We start from the raw sequence: 23,513 nt of genomic DNA, 5'->3' as shown, positions 1-23,513 counted from the left end.
TTTGTTTGCAGTTTTGTATATTTGAACTGAAACCTAGCTAATTCAATTGTAAAGTGAAATGAAATCAAAGTTTTTTACACTAAGTCCAGACACTTCAAATTTCTTTCCATAGAATCAGAGTCAGTGACCCTATTAAACTACTTAAACAATAGTGCAATGAAGGTATTTCGGTTTTTATTTTTCAAAATGCTTTTTATTCAAATCTCTTCCTTGTAAGACAATAGAGATTACTGTGTAATTTAAGTATGATGTTAGTCACAATCATGGTAAATAAAGTACTCAATCAATACCACAGTGTAAAAATAGTCCAAGTGAAGTATCAAAAGCAAAATATAGCCTACTTATAGTATGAAAAGTAAAAGTACTCATAATGCAAAATGGCCCCTCTTAGAGTGGTACGTTATTATAGCCTATTGTTTTATTATGATTGATGAATTACCATGTCAGCAGCATGTAAATGCTGTAGCTGGTTGTCAGTTTTAAAATGACCATATGTTTAAAAATCTTAAATCTGCAAAGAGAACTCCATATTGTGGAGTATTAGAATAAAATAGCACAAAATGGGAACACTCATGTAAAGTTGAGTTGAGTAAAATTACTTAGTTCTGTTCCACCACTGGTTTGTCAGTGGTGAAAATACTGTTCCTTCTGTTTGTAAATCTAGTGCTAGATAATGCTTCTCCATTTGCAATTTTGTGAAGCACATGGGAATTTCCCCAGCAGTCTTTTCCTTCAGTGCCTGAGCTGCTACGCCTGTCCACATTACATGGTTCACACTTCTCCTGGTCTCCCATGGCGATTACAGCCTGCTGTGGCCCCTGCGACTCACTGAGCTCTAATGGAAAGCAATGCAGTCGGCTTCTCTCAGACAGAAAATTTAAGATATTCTAAATTATATCAAATGCATCGTGCTTCAGCATGAAAATCTCTTTGGAGAACAGGATAAAAAAACATTGACATTGACAATGGCCCATTTGATTTCTTCTAAACAGAGCCCACACTGGCGAGACTCAACCGAACAATCAACAGGCTTGCTGCCCCAGCTCATTTTCATTTATAGCCTCCAGATTTAATTATGGAATTGCAGTAAGGCATATTGTCTCTTGCCATTCAATACCATTGATGACTAATACTAATAGTAAAACTAGACTATTAATTTTTTTTTCACCTCTTGTTGTGAAATGTTGTGAGTAGCTGATAAAAAAAAGACAATGGGAATAATTCTGAGGTGCAGATCTTGTGCACTCATGTTGCCACATGTAGCTTTAAAATTAAGCTCTGGGTCATCCACCACCCAAATGTTATGTGGGAAATGAGCGCCCTCTACTGTAAGATTAAGTTATTGAGATGAAAAATCTGGAAGAGATAATTGCTTAAAATCCTGTTTTCTTTAATATCATTCTGACTCCATTCTGCCTCTTCTGTTTATTGCATTCACATTTTAAAAGAGCTATATACAAATCTATAGCAATACATAATAAATGCAACATATGTTTTATGAAAAAGCACCAGATTTATGTGTGAAATCTAGTAAAGTAGAAACTTGCACAGAAATGTAAATACTAAGTGAAGTACAAGTGCCTCAAAACTCTACTTAAGTACAGTACTTGAATGGATTTAGTTTACTTTTCACCTCTGGTATCAACAATGTTAGGTTCCTTTCCTTCCTTATTGTTCTTTATTCTTTCCTGTTCCTTTCACCTTGCACACACAAACACACATTGACTTGACTTTCCAAGTTTAAGGTATGGGTTTTTGGAAGGGGGGGGTGTCAGAGTGTGCTCATTGTGTTACATAATTTATGTTCCATATTACCTTACATCCTCACTGCCCTGGCTGCGCTACAAACAAAGCTTGCTCATTAACTATTCACTGGATGATTTTGAACAGAAAAATGATTCTGCACATCCGGAGGGTGCGCTGATGCTGGGTCTCTCAGCCCCAGGCGTCTAATTACACTGTAGTGAATAACACATGTGCTGTCTCTCCACTGGTCATATTTTAACTTAATAGAAGATCTGATTACATGTATTCAATGGTCAGATGACAAAGTACCTATAGTAGCTACATATCAAAGCCATGATTGATGGAGATGGTAAAATGCTGAACATTGACAACATGCTATCAATAGAGGTGGTAAGGATTGTACAGGAAGAAAAGTAGCCAAAACGCATGGCAGTCAACAGAAAACAATGATTTAACAAAAATGCGTTGTATCTAATTTCCCTTTCATTAAAGGTACTCTGCACTGCCTGCATATATTATCATAGTTTGGTCTATTTTGTTTGGTTTTAGATGACCAGAGAATGTAATGTTGATATAGGACACTAAATGATCAATTAAGAAATCATGGGATTAAACATTTTGTCACTGTTCAAAAACATGTGCATGTGCTATATATATGTACATGGATAAAAACAGTGAAGGCAAAGTCAAATGTTTCATTTCAAATCACTTTAATCTACACTGTTATTATTAATGATAAAGCAAAAGCTACCAAGTCCATATATTTTATATTGTACATGTTTATAAAAAAAAACTAAATAGTTTTATTTAAGCAAAAAGAGTTAATTGAGTTAAATATAAAGAAATCTGTAGCATCATGGTGCATTGCCAATGATGAGGATGCTCATGAGGAAGACCATGATGAAGAAGATCCACATGAAGAATCTGTCCATCACCTTAGCGATCTTCTTCCATTCTGCCCCTTTGGCGCATGTGGCCCTCTGCTCTCGGAAACAGTTGGCAATATATTCAACATTGCGCACCAGCTTGGTGTCCACACCAGGGAAGCCACTGCCGTGGCTGCAGAACACACAGGGGCCGAAGGTAACAGAGGGGCCTTGAGGTGGAGGCTTTTTGTCTTCAGGGCAGCAGGGGACCTTCTGGTCTTCTTTACAGCAGTCACCTGTTGGGATTTTCCCATTAGAGCCTTCATATTTCCCAGGTGCAAAGCTGGAGAAGTGGCTCCTCTCTTCTCTGGTGATGTGGTGCTGGGCTTTCACTCTGGGGTGGTGTTGTGGCTTGGGGGTCTGAGGTCTGGGGTTTTTGCGACCCTGCCAGTCCTGTCGGCTACTGTGGGTCCCTGGTTTACCATTCGCATGAAACTGGGAGTTGAGGTGCTGGTGACAGATGTCATCCTGGAAGAAGTGAGAAGACGATGAAGAGGAGGAGGAGGCAGTGGCACAGTTCTCGCCCACCTCATAAACAAAGAAAATCTTGGACATGTAGTCAATGATGAGGACTTTTGCCCAGTGGGGGACTGGTTTGGCCTCTGGACCACAGAAGTGGATGTTCATGATGAAGATGGTAAGAGATGTGGAGGCCGTGACCATGGTCATAGTGGCAATATAGTACTTCCCTGTGTAACAGGAACAAAAACAACAAAAATAGGTACTTATTTGACTTACTGTATGTCTTGTGTTGTCTGTAGAGATTTCACTCAGATATAAAACCATACTAGCAGCGTTCAGGCTGTACTTACACAGACGTGGTTGCAAGCCACTATAATACCTCTAAAGATGCTGTACATATTGGCTTTAACACAATCCTAAGCAAACACACTCTTACCTATAAGGGGCACACTCTCGGATGGAGGCATGCTCTCAGCCACCATCAGCTGGAACACAGTGAGAGCCAGAAGAACGGTCACTCCGAGGGAAACCTTCTCCCCAGAGTCTGCAGGCAGGTAGAAACCCAGAGGAGCCAAGAAGGAGATGAGGAAGCAGGGGAGGAGGAGGTTGAAGATGTAAAAGGAGGAGCGGCGCTGCAGGAGCACTGTATAGGTGATGTCTGGATACGGGTCAGAGCAACAGCCGTACATGATGACGTTTTTGGTGGCCGGCATCCCGTGACACTCCCACTCCACATTTTCCACAAAGTCTGACAGGTCACCACTGTCCATGCCCATAATGATGTCTACCTGGAATTAGGGTAATGGATGAGTTGGTGTTGAGGAGGCATACAATCAGCTCCTCCCACTGACATTTCCCATGAAAAGATAAATTTAGCAAATGCATATACACACTTATGTATGAACACAGAAAGAATGGCTCTAAACAATGAGTCTCAAGGCAAGAGTATTTGTGTGTCTGATCTCTTTTTCAAGCTGGCCAGTCTCAGTTACCCTAGTGTATCATTTAACCGAGCCAACTGACCTGATAAATTTAGATGACACAGATCATCATCATCCTTGTGGATAAAAAGTGAGAATGGTACAGGTTTTTCTACAAACCTGGTTGCCATTGTAGGTCCAGGAACCAAAAGTCAGGTTACATTCCTGGCTGTCAAAGGGGAAGTAGGAGACGTCCACCACACAGGAGCTCTTAGTGATGGCAGGAGCATCCCAGGTTAGCTCTCCATTGTAGCGCAGTCTCACGTTGGTGTCCATTGGCCCTGAGAAGTCATCATCAGCTCTGGTAGAGGAGAAAAAGTTGGTTATTTGGTTAAAATAGTGAATATTGTATGCTTTTGAAACTGAGTTACCTGTATATTAAACACACCTTCACAGTCTAATATGAGCCAATACAAAAGGCTTGCAATATAACCCACACTAAAAGGTTGATTATACACACTGTGATCTCTGATCCATTAACCCCTAATAAACTAATAACTCATAACATACAGCGTTTGTGCATTGTATATATTATATGATTATGGCTAATTAAATATAGATTAATTACAATACTTTATACTTATGTGTAACGGTATGAATTCTGTTTGACAGTGGCTGTGATCATGTAAGACAACCTTTTAAAAATGCTTATAAAAAACATTTACCTACATATGCTGCATATTTCTAATAAATGTTTAGGCTGACCTAATTTTATTTGAATCCTTTACTCTGTTTTAATCTATTTAAATTTGTGTTGACTACTGCACTTACTCTGCAGTCATATGATTTAAGATTATTACTGTAAAAGTATAATGATAATCTTACAATTATGGAGATTATTAGTGAAGTGCCAAATTACATAGAGCATTAGAAAAAAAGTCACCTTAAATGCTTCTAGAGCCATTTTTTACTTATTATTACACTATAATTATTACAGTGTCTTTGTGAGCGTCAGAGCCTAATCAAACCGCATATATTTAAAGGGCTGGACTAATATCATTTCAATGTCACTATATGATGAATAGCTATTACAGAGGGCTCCACTGACCTGCACAGCTGAAGGACATATTCAAGAAGCTACTCCTGTCTCTTTTGGTAATGCATTTATTGTCACAACAGATTACATTCACATGGTGTAGAGATGAGTGAAGAACAGAACTGAAATGATTTACAGCATCTTTCTTGTATTTTTTTTTGTGTGTGTCTTTTTCATTTCGATCGGACTGCATTCATAGAGTTTATGTGGAGTGCAGGTACTGGCCACGAGCCGTAGGAGCAGTATCAAGGTTTTGATAGCAGTGACAGCAGACTTGTGTGTGTGTGTGTGTGTGTGTGTGTGTGTGTGTGTGTGTGTGTGTGTGTGTGTGTGTGTGTGTGTGTGTGTGTGTGTGTGTGTGTGGTGTGTGTGCGTCTGTGTGCATGTGTGCATGTGTGACGTACGGGCATACTTGTTATAGAGAACGAGGTCGGGCCTCCACACAAGGCTGCTGGGGATGTGGATCACCTCCAGCCCGTCATAGTCCTCTTTATCCCACTTCAGGTAGGCATCATGCCACGTCTGCCTGATCCACAGGTAAGCAATCAGCACCTGGTTCCTCTCATCCTTCTCACACACACATATACACACACACACACACACACACACACAATCACAATCACAATCACAATCACACAAATGAGAACAGACACCCACATCCCTATACAAACAATGGATCGATACTAACAGCAGCTAAAAGAAGGATCCTCTTGGTCTCCTTTTCATTTCCCTGTTGCTCATTGACTCTCTATGAGCATTACGAGGGGTTCAGATTATCACTACAGCTGAAATCCAGACCTGTCTGTCAATATCAGGTGGATGAGCAGAGGTGCTTGCTGACGGGGGTGGGTGGGGGTGGTCTTGGTATCGCTGCCAGAGCCTTACTGAAGCGATCCATTCACTCCTCGCTTCCCAAACATTAGTCAAACTATCAGGCCTACATTAAGTAGGAGAGCTGTTTTCTCTCTTTTCAAGCACACACACCCAAACACATGTGCACAACACAAGTGCTAATTCACTGTGGGCTGACACAGCAATGAACCTGAGCCAGCTGAGTAACAGTGAGCCTGGCCTGTACAGTAGGAGGTCATTCATAAACATCCGCATCTCCAAACTCATCCATTGGTGACCACCGTCTTAGTAATGATAAAAAAAAAAATGGTAAAAATGTAATCCAAATTCAACATATTCATGTTTGGGCTCTAGGTTGAGTGTAGCTATGGTGTCATCATCAGAGTTACTACTGTAGGTAGTTTTACTGTAAGTAGGGGTGCAGTTTGACTAATTGATTGTCCAAGAAATGTTATGTTGACTTTATTGATTAATAGATTGATTATTTATTGATTTGTTATGGTGCTGTAATGAGGAATGAGCTCTTAATAATGGCTGAAATAGTCACACGTTAGCCATCAAAATAATATTAAAAAGTAAGAAAATCAATTTTTTTTTTCATAATTGATATCTTACCATAATAGTCAGTACATATAATTAGAACTTAAGAATTTAGATTTGAGGATCTTGCCGATAAGCTAGTACCCACCATGTCTTTGATCTGAGAGAGGGTGATCTGTAAGGTGACATTGAGGGCTCTGTCTGTGTCCTCGACAGGCCGCAGAGCGCTGGAATAATTCTCCATCAAATCATTCAGAAGCTTGTGGGCATAGTGACCCTGAGCCGAGTGAGCCACTGGAGAGGGAAAGATGGGGTTCATTCTCAAGTTATTGACAAAAAAACAGTGCTTTTTAATGTAGGCTACTTTTTTTGTACCAATACTGAGATAGAAATGATGATGATGATTCTGTCGGTACTGGCACCACTATGAAGACCATGAAACACTTAAACAGTATTTTCCTCATATTATTCTAATTGTCTTTTAATTCATTTCAAAAACTGTTGTGATTGTTTATTGTTACTCTTTTCTGAATACCGTCCATGTTTAGGCCATACATTTATGATGACTAAATATTTTTTTATTATGTAAGACTATATGAATAATTATTTCGCTTATCTTGGGCAATTTCAGTCCGTCTCAGTGAATCGTAAGGAGAAAGCCCAACAAATGGTTTGGAAACTTGTTTTAAATGGGATTTAGGGCTTTAATACAAATATTGGTACATTAGCACAAAAAAACATACACTTCACATAAGGTTTCTTAAATTGTTTGGTAAAATGTTTTGAAACCCACATGAAAAAATAAATGCCGACGTCAACTGCTATATCAATTTGTAAGGCACAGCGGTTTGTGCGTAATTACGCACACAGCAGGGGAATCATTTAGAACTGTTAAACCTCATGCGTTCCTTTTTTAACAAGTTAAAGACAGCACACTCTCTTTAATTAACAAAGGCACATAGATAATTTCTCTGCAAGCAGGAGCGTCTGACTCACCTTCAGGAAGCAGAATCGCCAGACAGATTATTGGAATCATCGTGGGCATTTATTAACACCTCCAAGAAGAAATAAAAGGTAACTGCGACCAGCAATCTAAGGGCCCTTTGGTGTGATCCCCTAACAGGCCTACATGGCGCCCGTTCAACCCCAGTTGAACTCAGTTGCAGATAGCAGGGCACCGTTTCATCTGGTCGTCCTCGCGGTCAGGCAGGTTCTCAGTGCTTGGCAGGGGAGGCAGCATGTCTGCTGACTGAGACACGGAATACAACTCCGGCTATCACATAGCAGCAGAAACAGGATGCCCACGAATCATCGCCTCACCACACACTGGGCTATTCAGCTGTCAATCAAACGCCTGCAGCCAGGTGAGCTGCTGGCCTGCTCATACAGCATACAGTACTGCCAACACCAGCATGGGATGGAGGAGAAAAGACGGGGAAATCAATCACTCAATACAAACAATCACGTGGTGCATGATTAATATTATGGCTAGTTATTTAGATGTGGACAACATAATGTCATTATTGTTATTTGTAAAGTAACACATACAATGATGGGACAGATTTTCATCTGTAGCCAACTTGGTATACTTTCTGCAAGTTCTCTTTTCTACATTAAAAGTTGCAAATTATAGTTTTTATTTAAAGTTAAACTAATCTGAATGTGTTATCTTTTTTGTTGAAGACGCACCACAGCAAGTAAAGGTCAATTAGAACCAGTCTGAAAAAACACCCGATATGAACAGAAAGGGTAAGTATTAACAATAAAGTAATAAATCTGAGAAAATCAGCAATTGTAAACATCTGGTAACTTGTGATGGCCACATTATTTTTAAAATTTTACAGACTGAAGACGACTATACTGATTATAAGCAAAACATTATCAGAAGACAATTGATATTTGGTATAACAGTTGGAATTACCATGGACCTTGGCTACATAAAACGCTAATAGAAACGCTACATTTCATTGCTCTGCGAGTATTTATAGATTATCTAGTGAAGAGGAGTGCCAAGGAAGCTATCTTAAAATTATTAGCTTACAATGGACATATTGCCCTACAGCAAAGATATGCAAAATATGAATCTAATTCTGAGATTCAAGTCAGAATTCTGACTTTAAAATTAGAACTGAAATAAAGTTTTCACGTGGCCCTCCTCCTCCGTATATCTTACAGTTGTGCCATGATAAACTATTTAAAAAAAAGGCAACTATAACCTCACTGTTACATCACAGACATTTTATTTCCCACCAGCAATACTGTGGGAGTTTTACCTTCCAATGTGTCTAAACATAAAAATTAATAGCATGTCTGGAACAAGGTTTATTTGCTGTGGTGAAGTCAGAAACCTTCAACACTTTAATAACGCAACGATTTAATTTATTTGGTGTGCATTTTAATAGTAAAGACAGTGTTTTTGAGTGCCAATAGAGCCAGAAAGCATGCTCTTATTTTCAGCCCTATGCTGTACAGTCCTCTCTGCTCTGGGATGCTTGGAGGAGTTCCAGATAGGAGAGATATGCCAGCATCCAGTGGAAGGATACAAAATGAGCTTTTGTCACACAGGATGCCTGGGAAACCCGAGGCTGGCTTACTGTGCAGCAGGCGCAGCGCTGTACAGTCACTGAGGTCTTTCGAAGGATCACAACATACTACTGTTTATTAGCAGACATAAACACATCAATGGCAGCTTTTCTCCTGTTTGGTGCGAGTATGCAGACTAAAATGCAGTGTTCTGATTATTGCCAGGGATTCTTGGAGAGGTATAGCATGGCACAACATGCCACCAGGCAGGCCATCTGTTATTGTGCTCATTGTCAGCATGCCTCACTACAAGCAAGGTGATCTGAACATTATGTGCCTGTATCATTTCCTTGTTGACACTCCAAACGCACTAAAAAAATGAGCTTCCTCAAGCAGGAACTTTAAGCCACAGTAGGGCACTGTACAAATCCAAAGTAGTACTGTACAGAAAAGGCAATTATACATAATCCATTTGCCAGTTCTTCTGCATGCACATTCTTCATCTAAATTGGCTTGCTTGCTCCATTTTCACTGGCAATGTAATTCCCTGTAGGTTCAATTTCTGTTGGTCTTGTAAATTTAGTGCCTCACCCTAGTTTTTATTCAAATGTATGCACAGCCAAACAAGCTTATTAACATGTCGGATTCTAAACACCAAAGAACATACAGTAAACAGTTATATTCTATTCATCAATATTGTGACTGATGTTAAACTTAAGAAACTGACTGATGTACTGATTGAACATTGTTGCCAGGTAGTTTCTCGTTATTGTATTTTCTAGGTGGAAAATTATTCCAGTTAAGAAATGTCACATAGCTCAGCAAAGGCATGTCACAGAAAGGACACAGTGTGGATTAATTTACACAGACTTTAATATCTTTATTTACAGATGAATCATTTTTGACATTTTTTATCTGTTGGCGTAGTTAAGATGATGCAATATTTTTCAAACGCTTTTCGAATATTTCCGTCCAGACTTGTGACAGGTTGTGTTACTGTTCAACATGTCTTTCTTGTTTGTTTTGTTTTCTTTCAGTTTAAAAACAAGAATCCAAATGTATTCCTGCAGGACGCCAAAATCAAATAAAACTTTTAAAAAATGTGAGGAAAGGGACAGGTGAAGTAAGCAATGTCAAGAACAGGTGTGGGGATAAGAGCTGGGGTTCGCTGCAGGTTTGAATTGAGACAGCTGAAGTGTGTGTGTGTGTGTGTGTGTGTGTGTGTGTGTGTGTGTGTGTGTGTGTGTGTGTGTGTGTGTGTGTGGGGGGAGACATGGCATGAAAATGAGTATGGCTACTGTGTGAACACCTCGGTGACACTTTATGAGCTGGTTTCCAGAACAGGGAATAAGCCTCGTTCTATACGATGTCCGTATAACTCCATGTTTGATACCCGGTGCACTATATTTACTTTACCACAATTTTATTCGATGGTCCATATTTTAAGTGAAAATGTTGTAGTGCCCTCAAAACCTTCCAGTGGATGGCACAAGATAATGATTCAGAAGGGTCCCAAAATGTTAGTATACTACTAAATATAGAGTACCCTATCCCATTATAGAGTATGCCCTAACTGTTCATTGTGTAGGAGTGAGATGAGTAAAGGAAGTGATGTTGGACACGGTGCAAAGAAATTACAAAATAGATACCGATTAAAATTAAATCTGGGACTCAATCCATGTTGAGAAAAACCGGCCCATAAGTGTATAAAAATCATGACCAGGACCAAAAGAGCCTAGTTGAATGGTTTGACCTGCTCCTACAAAATGGTTTTCACAGATGAAAGTAAATGCACTGCATAGGCAAGGATAAGCCGCTGACAGCCGCCTCTTGGATACAGCCAGAAAAGCTGGGAGAGTGGCAGGCGTGGGCGGGGTCTTAAGTCTAGCATTTGCTTTAAAAAGGGATGAAGATGTGGTTGAACTTTTGATTGTAGCACTGAGTGGAATGTTGAATGAACTTAAAGAAACCAGAGATAAGAGCTCACAGAGCGACTGATTGAAGTGTGGTACAGCAGAGGTGATGAGATGGATGGAGAAGAGGGGAAGAGTGGAGGTGAGGAATCCACTGTGAAAATGAGGGTGCAACAGGGGAAAAGACGCCTTAAGACAGAAGGAATTTGGAAGAGAGAGGGCGTTTCTGTGTAAGGAGGAGAGGGAGACAGGGGTAAAGATCAAGTGGAAGATGGAGAGGGGGTCAAGATTCAGTTACTGAGAAGTAGCTCTGTCGCTGTTTCCACGTCCCAGGATTTCGACGACAACGCCACTATTACTGCATTCTAGGGAGGAAAAACAAAAAAACATTTAGGGTTTTATTCTGCGGCAGAATTCAGCAGTGCAATAAACGGTAGAGGTGGGGGAAAAAAAAAAATAGAGCGATACTTACTTTTTCAAAGCCCATGGCACAGAGTTTGTCTATTTTGCGTGTGTACTCCGGACTGGAGACGGGAGCGCCTGCATAGACATGAGACCAGAGCCTCGCTGTCTGTTTAAACATCTCTGGGTTCTGCTTGTACTGTGCGATGAACAAATGAAAAACAGTAAGCTTGTGTAAAAGGGGCTCAGCACACCACCTTCAACTGAAACGTTGTGCTTTTCTACTTAGTTTAGATCCCCAGCACATATGTGAGCAGAGGAGTAGTGCACTTATGATCCATCTATACCATTTTGTACGTGTGGCTCCACAACAGATTGCCAATAAAATAATTTATCTGCAAAAGTTTGAGACTGCTGAGACATTCAGAGCCAGAAGAACTAGTAGCGCTGCAGTCTGCCAGACAGTCATTTCTGCCCAGTGCTGCCCAGCAGTCTGTTTCCTTGCTGTGTTGCATTTTGTCAAATGTAATGCAGGTGTAAATTTTCCATCATCATACACTATTAGCATTTAAAACTGTTAATAAACACAAAAAAAGTGCTAGATAAAAGAAATAAAGCAGCTCCGTATTAAGTTTTGGACCTGAAAGGGTCATTATGTACAACAGTTGGAAAATTGTTACGGTCAAATATTCATGCCGTGTTTTCAGTGCAGCTATAACACAATCGGAGGTGCAACACCTTCTGAACCACTCGTACTAAACTAAATATTTTCTAACTTCATTTCACTCCTTCATGCGAGTTTCATTGGGATGTGGGTTAGGATTAGTGATAGTATGTAGGTGTTGAAATGTGTTTAATAGAGTAGGATAATCTTTTCAATAAGAAAAGCAGGCGAAGGGTAAACAGCTCACTGCCTACACATGATATTTCACAGCAGTTCACTTTACTAGCACTGCACTGAATATAACTTAACGTAACAATTAACTGGTGTGCAGCACAGAAAGAAGCATAATGCATCCACCCGTATATAAAGGTCATTTAAGGTAACAATCCAGGGTCATACACAGATGAACCTGACACAAATACCTGAACAAACAAAGTAGCAAAACACAATAGATTCAAGGGCACTTCCATATTTTCCAGCGCTACGGAGTGTCCCAAAGAAATCATATCTGTATTCATAGTTAAGCATTTGAAATGGATAACACTTAGTACATGTACACAACGGTGTGCCAAGTTGATGATGGGATCTGTTCAACAGTCATTTAGCAAAAAAATACAACCACCTTAATCTACGAAATTCAAAACACACACCATAAAAAATAAGCAATTGTTCCTTAGGAGAGGAATTCATGTCCACCTAGTTTTCATGGAAACCTGTCCATAAGAGTTTGATATATCCAGATGTGTGAGGTGCATATCATGATCAATGTGACAACTAGACATTATGTCCGGTGTAAAACAGCTGGCGGACCATTTCTATTGCAGATGAAACTATCAAAACGCCTTTACACACTGCTCATAAAAATGAGCATATCTCAAAAAAAAAATTTGATTTTCTTATGGAGTATTAAGAAATATTTTGTTCATGTTTCTACATTTAGAAATCTTTTGGATCAATAGGTGTTTATGCTTTTATTTTATAAAAATGGATGAAAACACATCCAATTTTGTATTTTATTTAGGAAACAATTTAAAAACTTTTGATTCATTATTATTGTCTATTGACTTACATGACCTTTTAGCTTAGGTTGTACTGATGGTAGGGATATGAAGCATTTGAAGATATTCCAAGATATGACATCACAATAAGGAAACATACCAATGTAGGTGCTGGCGGACCAATTATATTGCAAAGTTCAAAGGGTTAAAGCAAAAATGTATCTTACACACTGTCCACAATAACCAGAATAGAATATAGAATATATCTAGTGTCAAATGGAAGGGAGTACAATACTAAGATATGTTGTTCTGCTGGAAAAGATAGAAATACATATCCACAGTAAATTTGTTAAACAAAAGTGAAAGCATAAATACACATGCACACCCACCTGATTGGCTACCACAGCATCCTGTGGATCATCTGGTTCTGCGGCTGCCAATAAGGCTTGTAGTGACAGGAGGACTGTCCTCAGTGTCATAGCTGCTGCCCTGAAAGAACATAGAGGAGAATGTTTAGTGCAACACCAACATAAGGTCAACTTTCCTCATGGACTTATACAAACGTTTGTATAACTGCATGGGAGTGGTGGAGGAATATTTTCAATACTCGACATGATCGTGGACCAGCTGGTTTGAATACCTTTGATCTAAGTGTGCCTGAACAACAAAAAAAAAAAAAAAAAAAAAATAATAATAATAATAATAATAATAATAATAATAATAAAATAAAAAATAATGCTTTCCACATCATCTCATCTATTTAACTTTGTTGCACCTATGTTTTATATTGTATCAATGTTAGGGTTGCATGATATTGACAAAATAGGATATTGATTATGAATATTGCGATATCAATATAAATTAATATTTTTAAACCTATGTAAAATTACAAAAGTTACAGGAAAACGCATCAAAATAGATTCATAACAAATTAAACAAGTTTTCTTACAACACAAAGTTTATTTCAACTGACCGTTTTGTTTTATTGTCTATTTCTTCACTTACACAGTCACTCTGTCAAAATATGCACACACGTGGTTCGCTCCATAGGGTTTGTCACGTAGTGGACCCGTGCGCTGACGTGTACCAACATGTGCAAGTGGCACGGTAACTGGCCAATGAAATGAAGATCATTATAACGTTTCAATCGGGCTCTAAATCAAACACAACTAAGCCACACAGCCAACTGACGGGACGCAGCGCTCCACAAAATATTGGGATACATATTGCGATAACAAAATTGAGTCGATATATCATGCACCCCTAATCGATGTATTATAATAAGTAAGAAACTGGATCAGTGCATATTGGGGCTATTTGTATAGTTTTAAAGTTGACATTATTGACAACAGGATTGTGTTATTATTTAACTGTTGACAGGGGTTGGGCATTAGAACAGCAACTTAGAAAGGTTTATGGCTTTGGTATGGTAAACCCTGTCTTACCAGACTAGAAAAGTATTTTATGATGGATGTGTAATTGATTAAGAATGTAAGGAATGCTGGCGCACACTCACTTACCACTGGTCTTTGAGAATGTCCAGACATATTGCACCTGTGACTGAGCTGATGTTGGGATGCCAGATCTTCGTGATAAACCGCACCTGAGAGATTAAATAAAAATGGGGACGAAGAAAATCATTTGCAGATTAGCACAGTTAATGGAAAATTGCTGAAGCCATGCATGGTTATCAGTAACAAGAACAGTAATAACGAATCCCTACCTTGGGTGGATTGAATGGATACGTCTCTGGAATTTTAATTTCTAGTTGATATCTACCCCCTGTAATAAAATGAGAGGTATCACAATTATTCAACAATCACGACCGGCTTGTTCAAGAATGCAATAAAATGATAACAGTTGAGATGCAAATAGCTTTGGTTTACATTATTAGGGATTAAAAGCCTCTTGCAATAGTTAGTGAGTTGGTGAGGCTCTCTCAAAAATAAAATCGTTGTCAGTGACGCGAATTTGTCCAACCATGCATACAGGTTAGCTGTGTATCTAAATAAGCCCACCTTCATATGGTGTGTCAGGTGGCCCTGCTATCTCCCCTTTAAGTTCTGTGAAGTTCTCATCCACCAGATCCACCTTTATCTGGTTTTTGCTCGTCTGAAAGAGTGAAAAGTTAAAGAAGCATTATAACTTCAGCAGACAGGCAGACTGCAAAGCGTTAAGATAACTTGCTGTCAAACTCAAATTTGCCGATGCAGCAGAAGTTGACACCCCCCGCAGCATTAGCCAAAGTTGACCTCAACTTGTTGCTCACATCTTACGGATCTACATATAATACGCCCTCTAACGTAAGTTGAGACGAATCTATGCAGATCCAGGAGGACAAATGTGAGAACAAACACGCGGATCATCACACCAATCTATCTATCTTTTCTAACACAACTAGCTCGGTCCCCATAGAAGGCATGGTAAGCTAGCCAGACACGTTAGCAACATAACCTCGACACTCAATTGTTTCTGGTAATGCTTCTGTAACACGATAAACTGCTTGCTAACAACAGTAACGTCCTTCGCTTTAACTTCCCCACAGTGGCATATTAAAAGGCTAGCGCCAGTAACGTTAGCTATTAGTAAAGCCGGATGCACTGCCGTGTCTGATACAGGTAACGTTAGCTAAAGCTAGCAGCTGACAGCCAGCGACGCGTCACTCACATTCAGCCTCGTAGTCAAAGAAATAAACAAGGAAAGCTGTAACATTAACTGGCAAACGTGACAACCAACCTCTTCACTTTTGAGCACCTCCTTGAATTCCCGTTTTATCCTCTGAACTGCGATGTTGGCCATGGTTCCCCCGTGTTCCCGTCCGGTTGGGGCCTCGTCGCCGTCCGACCTGACTAACGTTAGCTAGCTTGTTCTGCCTTCAGTAGCTCTGCACTTTATGGATACAACCTCAAACAAACAGCTGCAACGTTGTTCGCCGCGAGCGCCGTCAGTCCCGGTTATCAATGTGATGTTGTAATTCGTTAAAAATTGCACAACGTGTATCTATCATATCAAATGTGTAACAACTCAATGGTTGGTTGTACTGAAAACATTTTAATACCAAACTGCATGCAGTCTGGAGGAGAGGGCATCACGTGATCTGTATTGCCATCCTGTACGCCTTCTCCTATTGGTTGATCTGTTAATGATGAATAATTTACCATTGTTATTGTTGTTGTTATTTAGATATTTTCAATTTAAAGTATATGATGGAAAAGACATAATTGGAAAGACAAGGTCAGTGGGCCATGTTAGATAACTTTTAATGCAAAATAAAAGTGATCTCAGAACAACCCTAAACCGGGTTTCACATAATGACTAGCAGGTTACATGTGCCTTCCAATATGTATTACCATGCTCTAGGGAAGTTCACTCAGTATTTAAGTTAGGCAACACTTGTTTTCAAGTCTAAAGCAAGGTATGTATCACTTGAAGTGAACATGAAGAGGCGTTTATCGGTGTTTTAAAGCCCCCAACCTCCTTCCAGGAAGCGTTGCCTTCATGGCACTAGGATTAGGCAATGGTTAAGGTTAGGGTTAGGGTAAGGTGCCTTGAAGTCAACGGTCACAGCGCTGCCTGGAAGCTGAAGAGGCAGTTGCTTTCCATTATTGCAACAAGCACCTGTTTTTTTCATCTGATGATCCAAGTCAAAGTGTGTGCCTGTCTCACATAGTACACAAATCAAAGGTATATGCTTTTGAAGGCAGATAAGGACAAATAAACAGTAAGTTAAAATTCGTCAGAGAAGCACCTGAGAATAACAATTAAAGATACTTTTTGGTATTTCCCCCATTTTTTTAAACAAAAGACAGCTCTGTCCTTCACATTGTTTCATCAGAGCTGCGGTCTGTGACACTAGAGGGCGTCATTGTCCCGTGGAGGTTCACACAGTCTGTGTCAAACATAGACAGTATATAAACGGTGTCAAACAGTAAACATCATTTCAGGTATTTGAATAAAGTGGATATACCACTTGAAAATACTTCTTTTTTTACTTTGTGCATTCGACAATAAAATCTGAAATAAACGTATTGTACATCTGTAAAATATATGAAAGTTAAATTTTATTCTGATCTACACAATATAATCATCACTGACTGACTTTATTACATTACTAGAATCATGGCATTGACAAAATGTATCCATAATGGAGGTCATAGGTCAGCAATAAGGTAAAGCATGTCTTCTTCTTTATAGAGCTCACACAATCAATTATCCACTTATGTAAAAGAACATGTGAGCCAGCCAGACTTTTTGGCACTCAGTGAATCTGTTGATCTCATGGTCATTTAACTGTAGAAACATACAAACAAAATAGCTTTAACAATTACGGTATTACAGTAAAATGGACAGAGACACTTTCTCTTGACACAAGCATTATTGGACCAGATTTTAGATCATTGCTCTTCTCTGTCAATGAGCCACACGCAGTTTGTCTGCTACACGTGACAGAGTCAATGTCTCTACAGTTAGCACTTAACAGGTGGACATGAACATACAGGGACTCCTTCCCTTCTTCTCCTCCTGTTCACCCCCCTCCCTCTGCCTCTTGTTTGGTTTCTCTTGGTGATGATGAAAAAGATGACAAGTGCTGTCAACATAACACCTGTTAATAGGATGCAACCTCCGAAGACCAACATCGCTTTGTTCTTGAACATCCATGCACATACAGAGCAAGGTCCATGCAGCTCATTTAACCTGCAGGTCTGCATGGTGTTATCCTCAGGGAAACCGCCATGAGTGATGATTTCTTTGTAGACAGCGATGGAGGCTTTGGCTTTGGATTGGTGGTGGGTTGCGGTGAAGAGGCCAAACTGGGGAGCATGTCGATCTTGCAGTTTCCACACATAGAAGCCCTGCAGGTTGACTCCATCTAATTGGTGAGCTGGAAACAAATAGAATAAAGGAAAAAAGGTGAGATATAAATCACTCATCGACTCTCAAATTCCTCCTCCTTTTTGAGCATTATGAATAAGCCAGATATACAGTATTTTACATTTAAAAAAACAAACAAATGTTAAGAGTATATTTCCAGTGTTTAAACCACGTTAGAAAACCACACAAATACAGGTGAGCTAAGGGTTTGAGCACAACACTGATCAACACCGTCGCTGTACTGTTCTCTCCCCTCCTCTCGGTTTTTATGATCTTCATGCTTTCTCAAACAAATCTAGGTTTTATAGCAGAAAGCAATATAGTCATAAACCAGTATTGCTTGTATTATTGTGAATCTGTGCATATGTTGCAACATCCTGAACACTGAAGAGGGCCATTTTGTTCCAACTAAAAAAGATGACGCAAAACATTCTGGATCGAAGAGGAACATTACTGAAGGACATGTAGGATCTGAAATGCATGTCCCACCTTTAAAGGCCTCCTGCAGATAACTCCTGAGAAAGTGTTGCCTGAGTTTGTCCTCCACAGGAGCCGGGTCATCAACTCCACTGGCTGTGACAATGATAGGCAGAGCCCCTCCATATCTCTGGGTCACCCAGTTTAGTATCTTCCGCAGGCCCCAGGGTACAACAGCATTCCCCAGACTAGAGGAGGGCCAAGTGGGATCAGAAAGGATTCGACAGCCATGATCAGGGGGTTGTCCCTGCTGAAAATTGGTCTGTGTATATGGATATGGAGAGACCAAGCGGGTGGTAAAATGGTTCAGTGCGATAAAACTCAAAGTCCCTCTCAGCTCCTCCCTCTCAGTCTCGGTAAAGCTAGGAAGAGGGGATTCAGGGAGGCCCATTACTCGAGCTCTCTCCTCCAGGTAAGCCTTCATTTCTTGTGGATAGTCCCCCTTGCTATGCTTCTCCTCATATCTAGTCCCAAGCAATGGGTCTAAGAAGCGACCTAGTTCAAACAAAAGGAATCTCTGTGCTGCTGCCTTATGTGAGTCCAGGAAGGGGTTTGCAGGTTTGGCCCAGTCGGCATGTAATGCGAGTGATACCAGTGCTCTCTGTTGACTAGAGTGTTCCCTCTCGTACAGCCTCCAGGCTTTTGCGTGAGCCAGAAGAAGGTTATGAGCTGCCCGATGCTTTTCTTTCCCACTGGAATAAACATCTACCAGCCTGTTTGGCTCATTGACGGTGATCCAGTATGGAACCCAGGACCCCAGCTGCTTGTAACACAGTGCTGCATATTCTTGAAAGGCCTCCACTGTGGTGTAGTTGAGCCAACCACCAGAGGCATGCAGTGGCCCAGGCATGCCCAGATTTGCTCTGTGTGTGGGGTAGTAGAGAATAACGACAGCCTCTAGGTCCAGCTTCTTGAGCTCAGTCAGGACACAGCGGTAGTACCTTTTGGATGTAATAACAATGTAAAAAAAAAAACAGAATTATGGAATCAGGAGTTAATGTGTGTTGACAGAAAGAGAGACTAAGTAAGATATCTTTAAATCTATATGAATATTGTGTGGAGCAGGTTATGTCATAGTTTTGAATAAAGAATTGAAATGAATTACATTGGGTCAACTTTGGGAAGACTGAAATAGTGACAGTCAATTTATTTGGTGTGTTTGTGTATTTCTACCTCAGAGCTTCAGTGTTCACATTAGAGAGGTCTCCTTGGGGTAAAATTAGGGACCAGTTTAGGGCGAAGCTGTAGTGAGATGCCCCAGTGGATGCAAACAGGCGAAGATGACCTCGAATGGCCAAGTAGTCGGTGCACTGGGCTCGTCTGGTGTGGATCTTTGCCCCTGGGACTGGACGCAATGATCCGTCTCCTGTCAGGTTCCAGCTGTATAAATGGGGGTCAGTAAATTGTGGCGAGAAAGGGTAGAAGTGGACCTACAATAACAAAAGAGACATAAAAGAATAGGGGTAAGGGTAAATATAGCCATCAATTTAGCATTATTTGCTGTAAAATCCGTCCTGCCTTCTCAGATGATCTCTCTTCTTACCTGTAAAGTTGAGTCGGCAATACCCCAGTGAAATTTGCAGGGGAAACGGCCTCTGATCTCTCTTGAGGTTTCAAAATTGGGGAAACCATTGTCAGTGACTACACGTCTGTAGTACTGAGCAGTGGTCTTGGGGGTCCTGGGTCGGTTTGGTTGGCTGAAATCGATGTAGAAAAGGCCTCGCCTTTTAGTGAAGCCATAATTCCACTCAAATCCATCCACCAGTGACCAGGCGGAGTAGCCAAACACCTGCACACCATCAAACTTGATAGCTGTAAAAAAATAAAATATATATGTATATTTTTTTTTTAAACTCAAAGCATTAAAAAGTCATCTTTTCTTTGTTCTTTTTTTTGCACAAAGATTTTTACTTTGTTTGAATTTTTTTATTTTTTATTTCCACTTTTTCTCATACCTTGCAGGACCTGGTTGATAAACCACTTCATTTCGTAAATGGCGACTGTGTCCTCCTTTCCCACGCTGGCTTCAGAAAACCAGCTTCCCTCAGTCACCAGCACCATCGGGTCCCCATACTCCAGCTTTATCCAGCCCAGAACGCGCCTCAGGTCTGCGGTCACAGTCTGCCCATACTGGGCCAGGCCCTGGCCAATACGGAGGTTGTTAGGCCCAAAGGACAGAGCAAAAAAGTCAGCTGTTTTCTGCACCCACAGCCTCTCCTCAGGGGAGAATGTGGGCAATAGGGCCCCATGCTTGGTTTTTAAAGAGACTGGGTAGTCTCCATCCCCAAAGATGGGGTTGGCAAACCAGCCAAGGACAGCCTCTATTGACTGCTGGCAAAGCTCAACATTAGCAGCTGTGGCTTGGCCTCTTTGTGGCTCAACCCAGTGGGATCCCAAAACAATGGATACTTTACCCTTCTGAGCTGCACGGTAGTGGGTGTTGTAGGTGTGCCATGCTTTGGCGTGTGCCTGAAAAATCAGAGCAGACACATTATTATGATGCATTCTGCTGTAGTCTACTACACAATCCCAATAGTACAATAGGCCTTTTTCAAGTAAGACATTTTGACATGCCACAGTAGGAAAAGCACAGGTTTAAATAATAAAATGAATAACGGCTCAATTCCATTTAGGGTTTCAGGGTCCTGGTATTGTGCAAAACTCACAGAGCGCATATCTGCACAATCTTATGAATTTGTTATGTTATTGATAGAAAAAACTTTTAATCCAGATCTGCATTAAATGGCAATCAGTGAGAGACAATCATGTAATGTACTGTGTTCATATAAGTACTGTAAATGCAAGAGATAAGAAAATAATCACCTTCTACTTTTGATTTGGGCTCATTTTCCACAAAATTTCATTAAAAGTTATATGTAGTTTCTTGACATATCGTGTTAACTAACAAATAAATGAGCAACAAAAACATGGAACCAAAGACATAACTCCCTTAGGGGAAGTAATAGAGTAATCATGAAAACAATCTTTTAGGCACAAGTGCTCATGCTATCTGCGTGGTGTTAGCTGTCTACATACTTTGTGTGCAGGGCTGCATAAATGTGAGTGATTATTAATGAGGCATATCTCCATGACTTCCTGACACACACTGTTTTCGCTCCAAGTGCTGATGTGGTGGACTTTGACCTCAATGTCTTTTTAAGTGTCCTGTTTACTGATCACAAACCTGTCAAAATAATATATGATCAACTGGTCATAAAGGAGATAAAATAAAAAGTGAGCATTAGGGCTTTGCACTTCGCTGCACCACTCATATGTTACAATGTAACAAACCAAACAGTTTTACAACTTAATTGAGTTAATTTGATTGCAACAAAATATCAACGCACTGGTGCGGTGTGTGTTTGCATCACTGTCTTGAGGATGCAAACATTCATTGCCCATCATAAACTGATATAGCAGCTGAGGTTCAAAGTCTACGGACAGTCAATATCATCTGAGCAATACTTTCTGTGCTATTGTCTACAGCGCAGGCAGATAAAGCACAATATATGTTCAGACTATATTCATCTACAGACTCACATTAATCAGTTCACCCCATCTAACTTACCCTGATCAGGTTGTGGGCCACAATGAGAGAGCCAGCGGCACCCCCTGTTTCTCCCGGAGCGTGCACACCTGTCCCATACCCCTGCACAGCCACCAGGTATGGATTATTCATTGTGAGCCAGTACCTAACACGGCTCCCAAATGTGTGGAAACAAAAGGCAGTGTACTCCTCAAACAGTCCAACCAGTGTATCATTTTTCCAGCCTCCATAGCGCTCCTGCAGGACTTGTGGCAGGTCCCAGTGATGGAGGGTGACAATGGGCTCAATTTCCTTTTCAAGAAGCCTCTCTATGAGTTGGCTGTAATGTTGCACAGCAGCTGTATTGGGCTGACCTCTGGCATTCCCATCAGGAAAGAGTCTGGGCCAGGAGAGAGAGAAAGAGTATGATCTTGCACCTAGATACTCCAGTGCCTCCACATCTTCTTCCCAGCGAGTGTAGCTGTCGCTAGCCACATTGGCAGTCTCTTTTACCAAATTACCACTGACAGTGGAGTTGGTGAAATGGTCCCAGATGGATGGGCCTTTCCCCTCCTGATCCCAGGCTCCTTCTGTCTGGAAGGCAGACGTCCCCGAACCCCAAAGGAATCCTGAAGGGAAGGTGTCCTGGAGGAAAGATTGGCCTTCGATGATGGGGTCCGGCTTGGGCTGCTGCCAAATCTTCCTGCCCTCCCCAAGAGAACAGGCAGCCGTGTTCCAACCACACACCAGCAACAGGAGGGAGAGTAAAAACTGTGTGGGAGAAGAAGGATGGTTCAGCATACTTCTACCTTGTTTCAGAAATCTACTTGAAGGAAGTGGCTGGTGTCAGTCAGAGATATTGCTCTGTTCAATATCATAAATCCTCTTAAAAAAGACAAGAGACCCATTATCGTGGAGGAGGGAAGAGGATGATCACAGCCAGGAGAGAGTAACATCTGAAGCTTTGAGGTGCTGCGTTATCCATCTGACAACCTGCCTGGTCAGACTTCCCTATCTCTCCCTCGGTGTACTTGTGCTCCCACTCAGCCCCTCCCTACCACATGTCCATACATACAAAGGTTGACTCATATCCACACACACACACACTTGTTTTTAACTACACTTTTGAGAGGTTTTCTGGTCAATTATTTTCACCTGTAGATCCAAAAACAATTATACTATCAAATCAAAAAACAAGACCATTTAAAAGAGAGGACCAACAAGATAATACTACCGAGCTATTCCTGAGGACAAACACACACAGCTCTACACATGCTGCTGATTGCTGTGAAAATGTTCTTGTGTCAATAATTAGCTTGTACTCTGATCTTAGCTCCACAACTAAGAAGTAGTTCACATCGCAGCCTCTGTTTACAACAAACACATAAAGGTGGTTTGCCCTCTTAAATTAAGTTTTTCAGTGCTGAAATATAATGTGTCACATTTGAGTTAATGGTTTTCATTTTCCCAAAATGAATTCACAGGTTCAACACATACTGAGGACATTTATCGAAAAACAAGGACGGATGACTCAATGTACTGTAGGGCAGCCTGAAACTGAAAAAACAACAGGCTGTTCTCAGTTGTCTTTTGGCC

The 23,513-nt window shown here is 40.6% G+C and overlaps 3 protein-coding genes across 4 annotated transcripts; all 3 read right to left on the bottom strand.

Moving 5' to 3' along the window:
• Nucleotides 1–2,537: 2,537 nt before the first annotated feature.
• LOC120566454 (neuronal acetylcholine receptor subunit alpha-9-II) lies at nucleotides 2,538–7,929 on the bottom strand. The gene is made up of 6 exons (XM_039812925.1): nucleotides 7,539–7,929; nucleotides 6,691–6,836; nucleotides 5,563–5,717; nucleotides 4,235–4,415; nucleotides 3,571–3,922; nucleotides 2,538–3,361 (listed from the first exon to the last, which is right to left on the bottom strand). The coding sequence occupies exons 1-6, from the start codon at nucleotides 7,585–7,587 to the stop codon at nucleotides 2,601–2,603; spliced, it is 1,644 nt and encodes a 547-aa protein (XP_039668859.1). The 5' UTR covers nucleotides 7,588–7,929; the 3' UTR covers nucleotides 2,538–2,600.
• A 1,987-nt stretch (nucleotides 7,930–9,916) lies between these two features.
• On the bottom strand, nucleotides 9,917–16,128 carry ube2ka (ubiquitin-conjugating enzyme E2Ka (UBC1 homolog, yeast)). 2 transcript variants are annotated; one of them, XM_039812923.1, is made up of 7 exons: nucleotides 15,779–16,128; nucleotides 15,061–15,154; nucleotides 14,766–14,824; nucleotides 14,563–14,645; nucleotides 13,432–13,531; nucleotides 11,451–11,579; nucleotides 9,917–11,343 (listed from the first exon to the last, which is right to left on the bottom strand). In XM_039812923.1, exons 1-7 carry the CDS (start codon nucleotides 15,839–15,841, stop codon nucleotides 11,269–11,271), a joined length of 603 nt encoding a protein of 200 aa, XP_039668857.1. In that variant the 5' UTR covers nucleotides 15,842–16,128; the 3' UTR covers nucleotides 9,917–11,268. The 2 variants fall into 2 exon arrangements, with proteins under 2 accessions (XP_039668857.1, XP_039668858.1); XM_039812924.1 differs by lacking the exon at nucleotides 15,061–15,154 and having other exon boundaries at nucleotides 15,779–16,127.
• Nucleotides 16,129–17,086: 958 nt separating this feature from the next.
• klb (klotho beta) lies at nucleotides 17,087–23,339 on the bottom strand. The gene is made up of 6 exons (XM_039812918.1): nucleotides 21,960–23,339; nucleotides 20,347–20,860; nucleotides 19,935–20,203; nucleotides 19,565–19,821; nucleotides 18,404–19,332; nucleotides 17,087–17,924 (listed from the first exon to the last, which is right to left on the bottom strand). Exons 1-6 carry the CDS (start codon nucleotides 22,716–22,718, stop codon nucleotides 17,509–17,511), a joined length of 3,144 nt encoding a protein of 1,047 aa, XP_039668852.1. The 5' UTR covers nucleotides 22,719–23,339; the 3' UTR covers nucleotides 17,087–17,508.
• Nucleotides 23,340–23,513: the final 174 nt, after the last annotated feature.

This window comes from Perca fluviatilis, chromosome 10 (assembly GCF_010015445.1).
Source record: "Perca fluviatilis chromosome 10, GENO_Pfluv_1.0, whole genome shotgun sequence".
Lineage (NCBI taxonomy): Eukaryota > Metazoa > Chordata > Actinopteri > Perciformes > Percidae > Perca > Perca fluviatilis.
The sequence above is the reverse complement of the archived record's forward strand: the minus strand, read 5'-3'. Positions and strand labels throughout refer to the sequence as shown.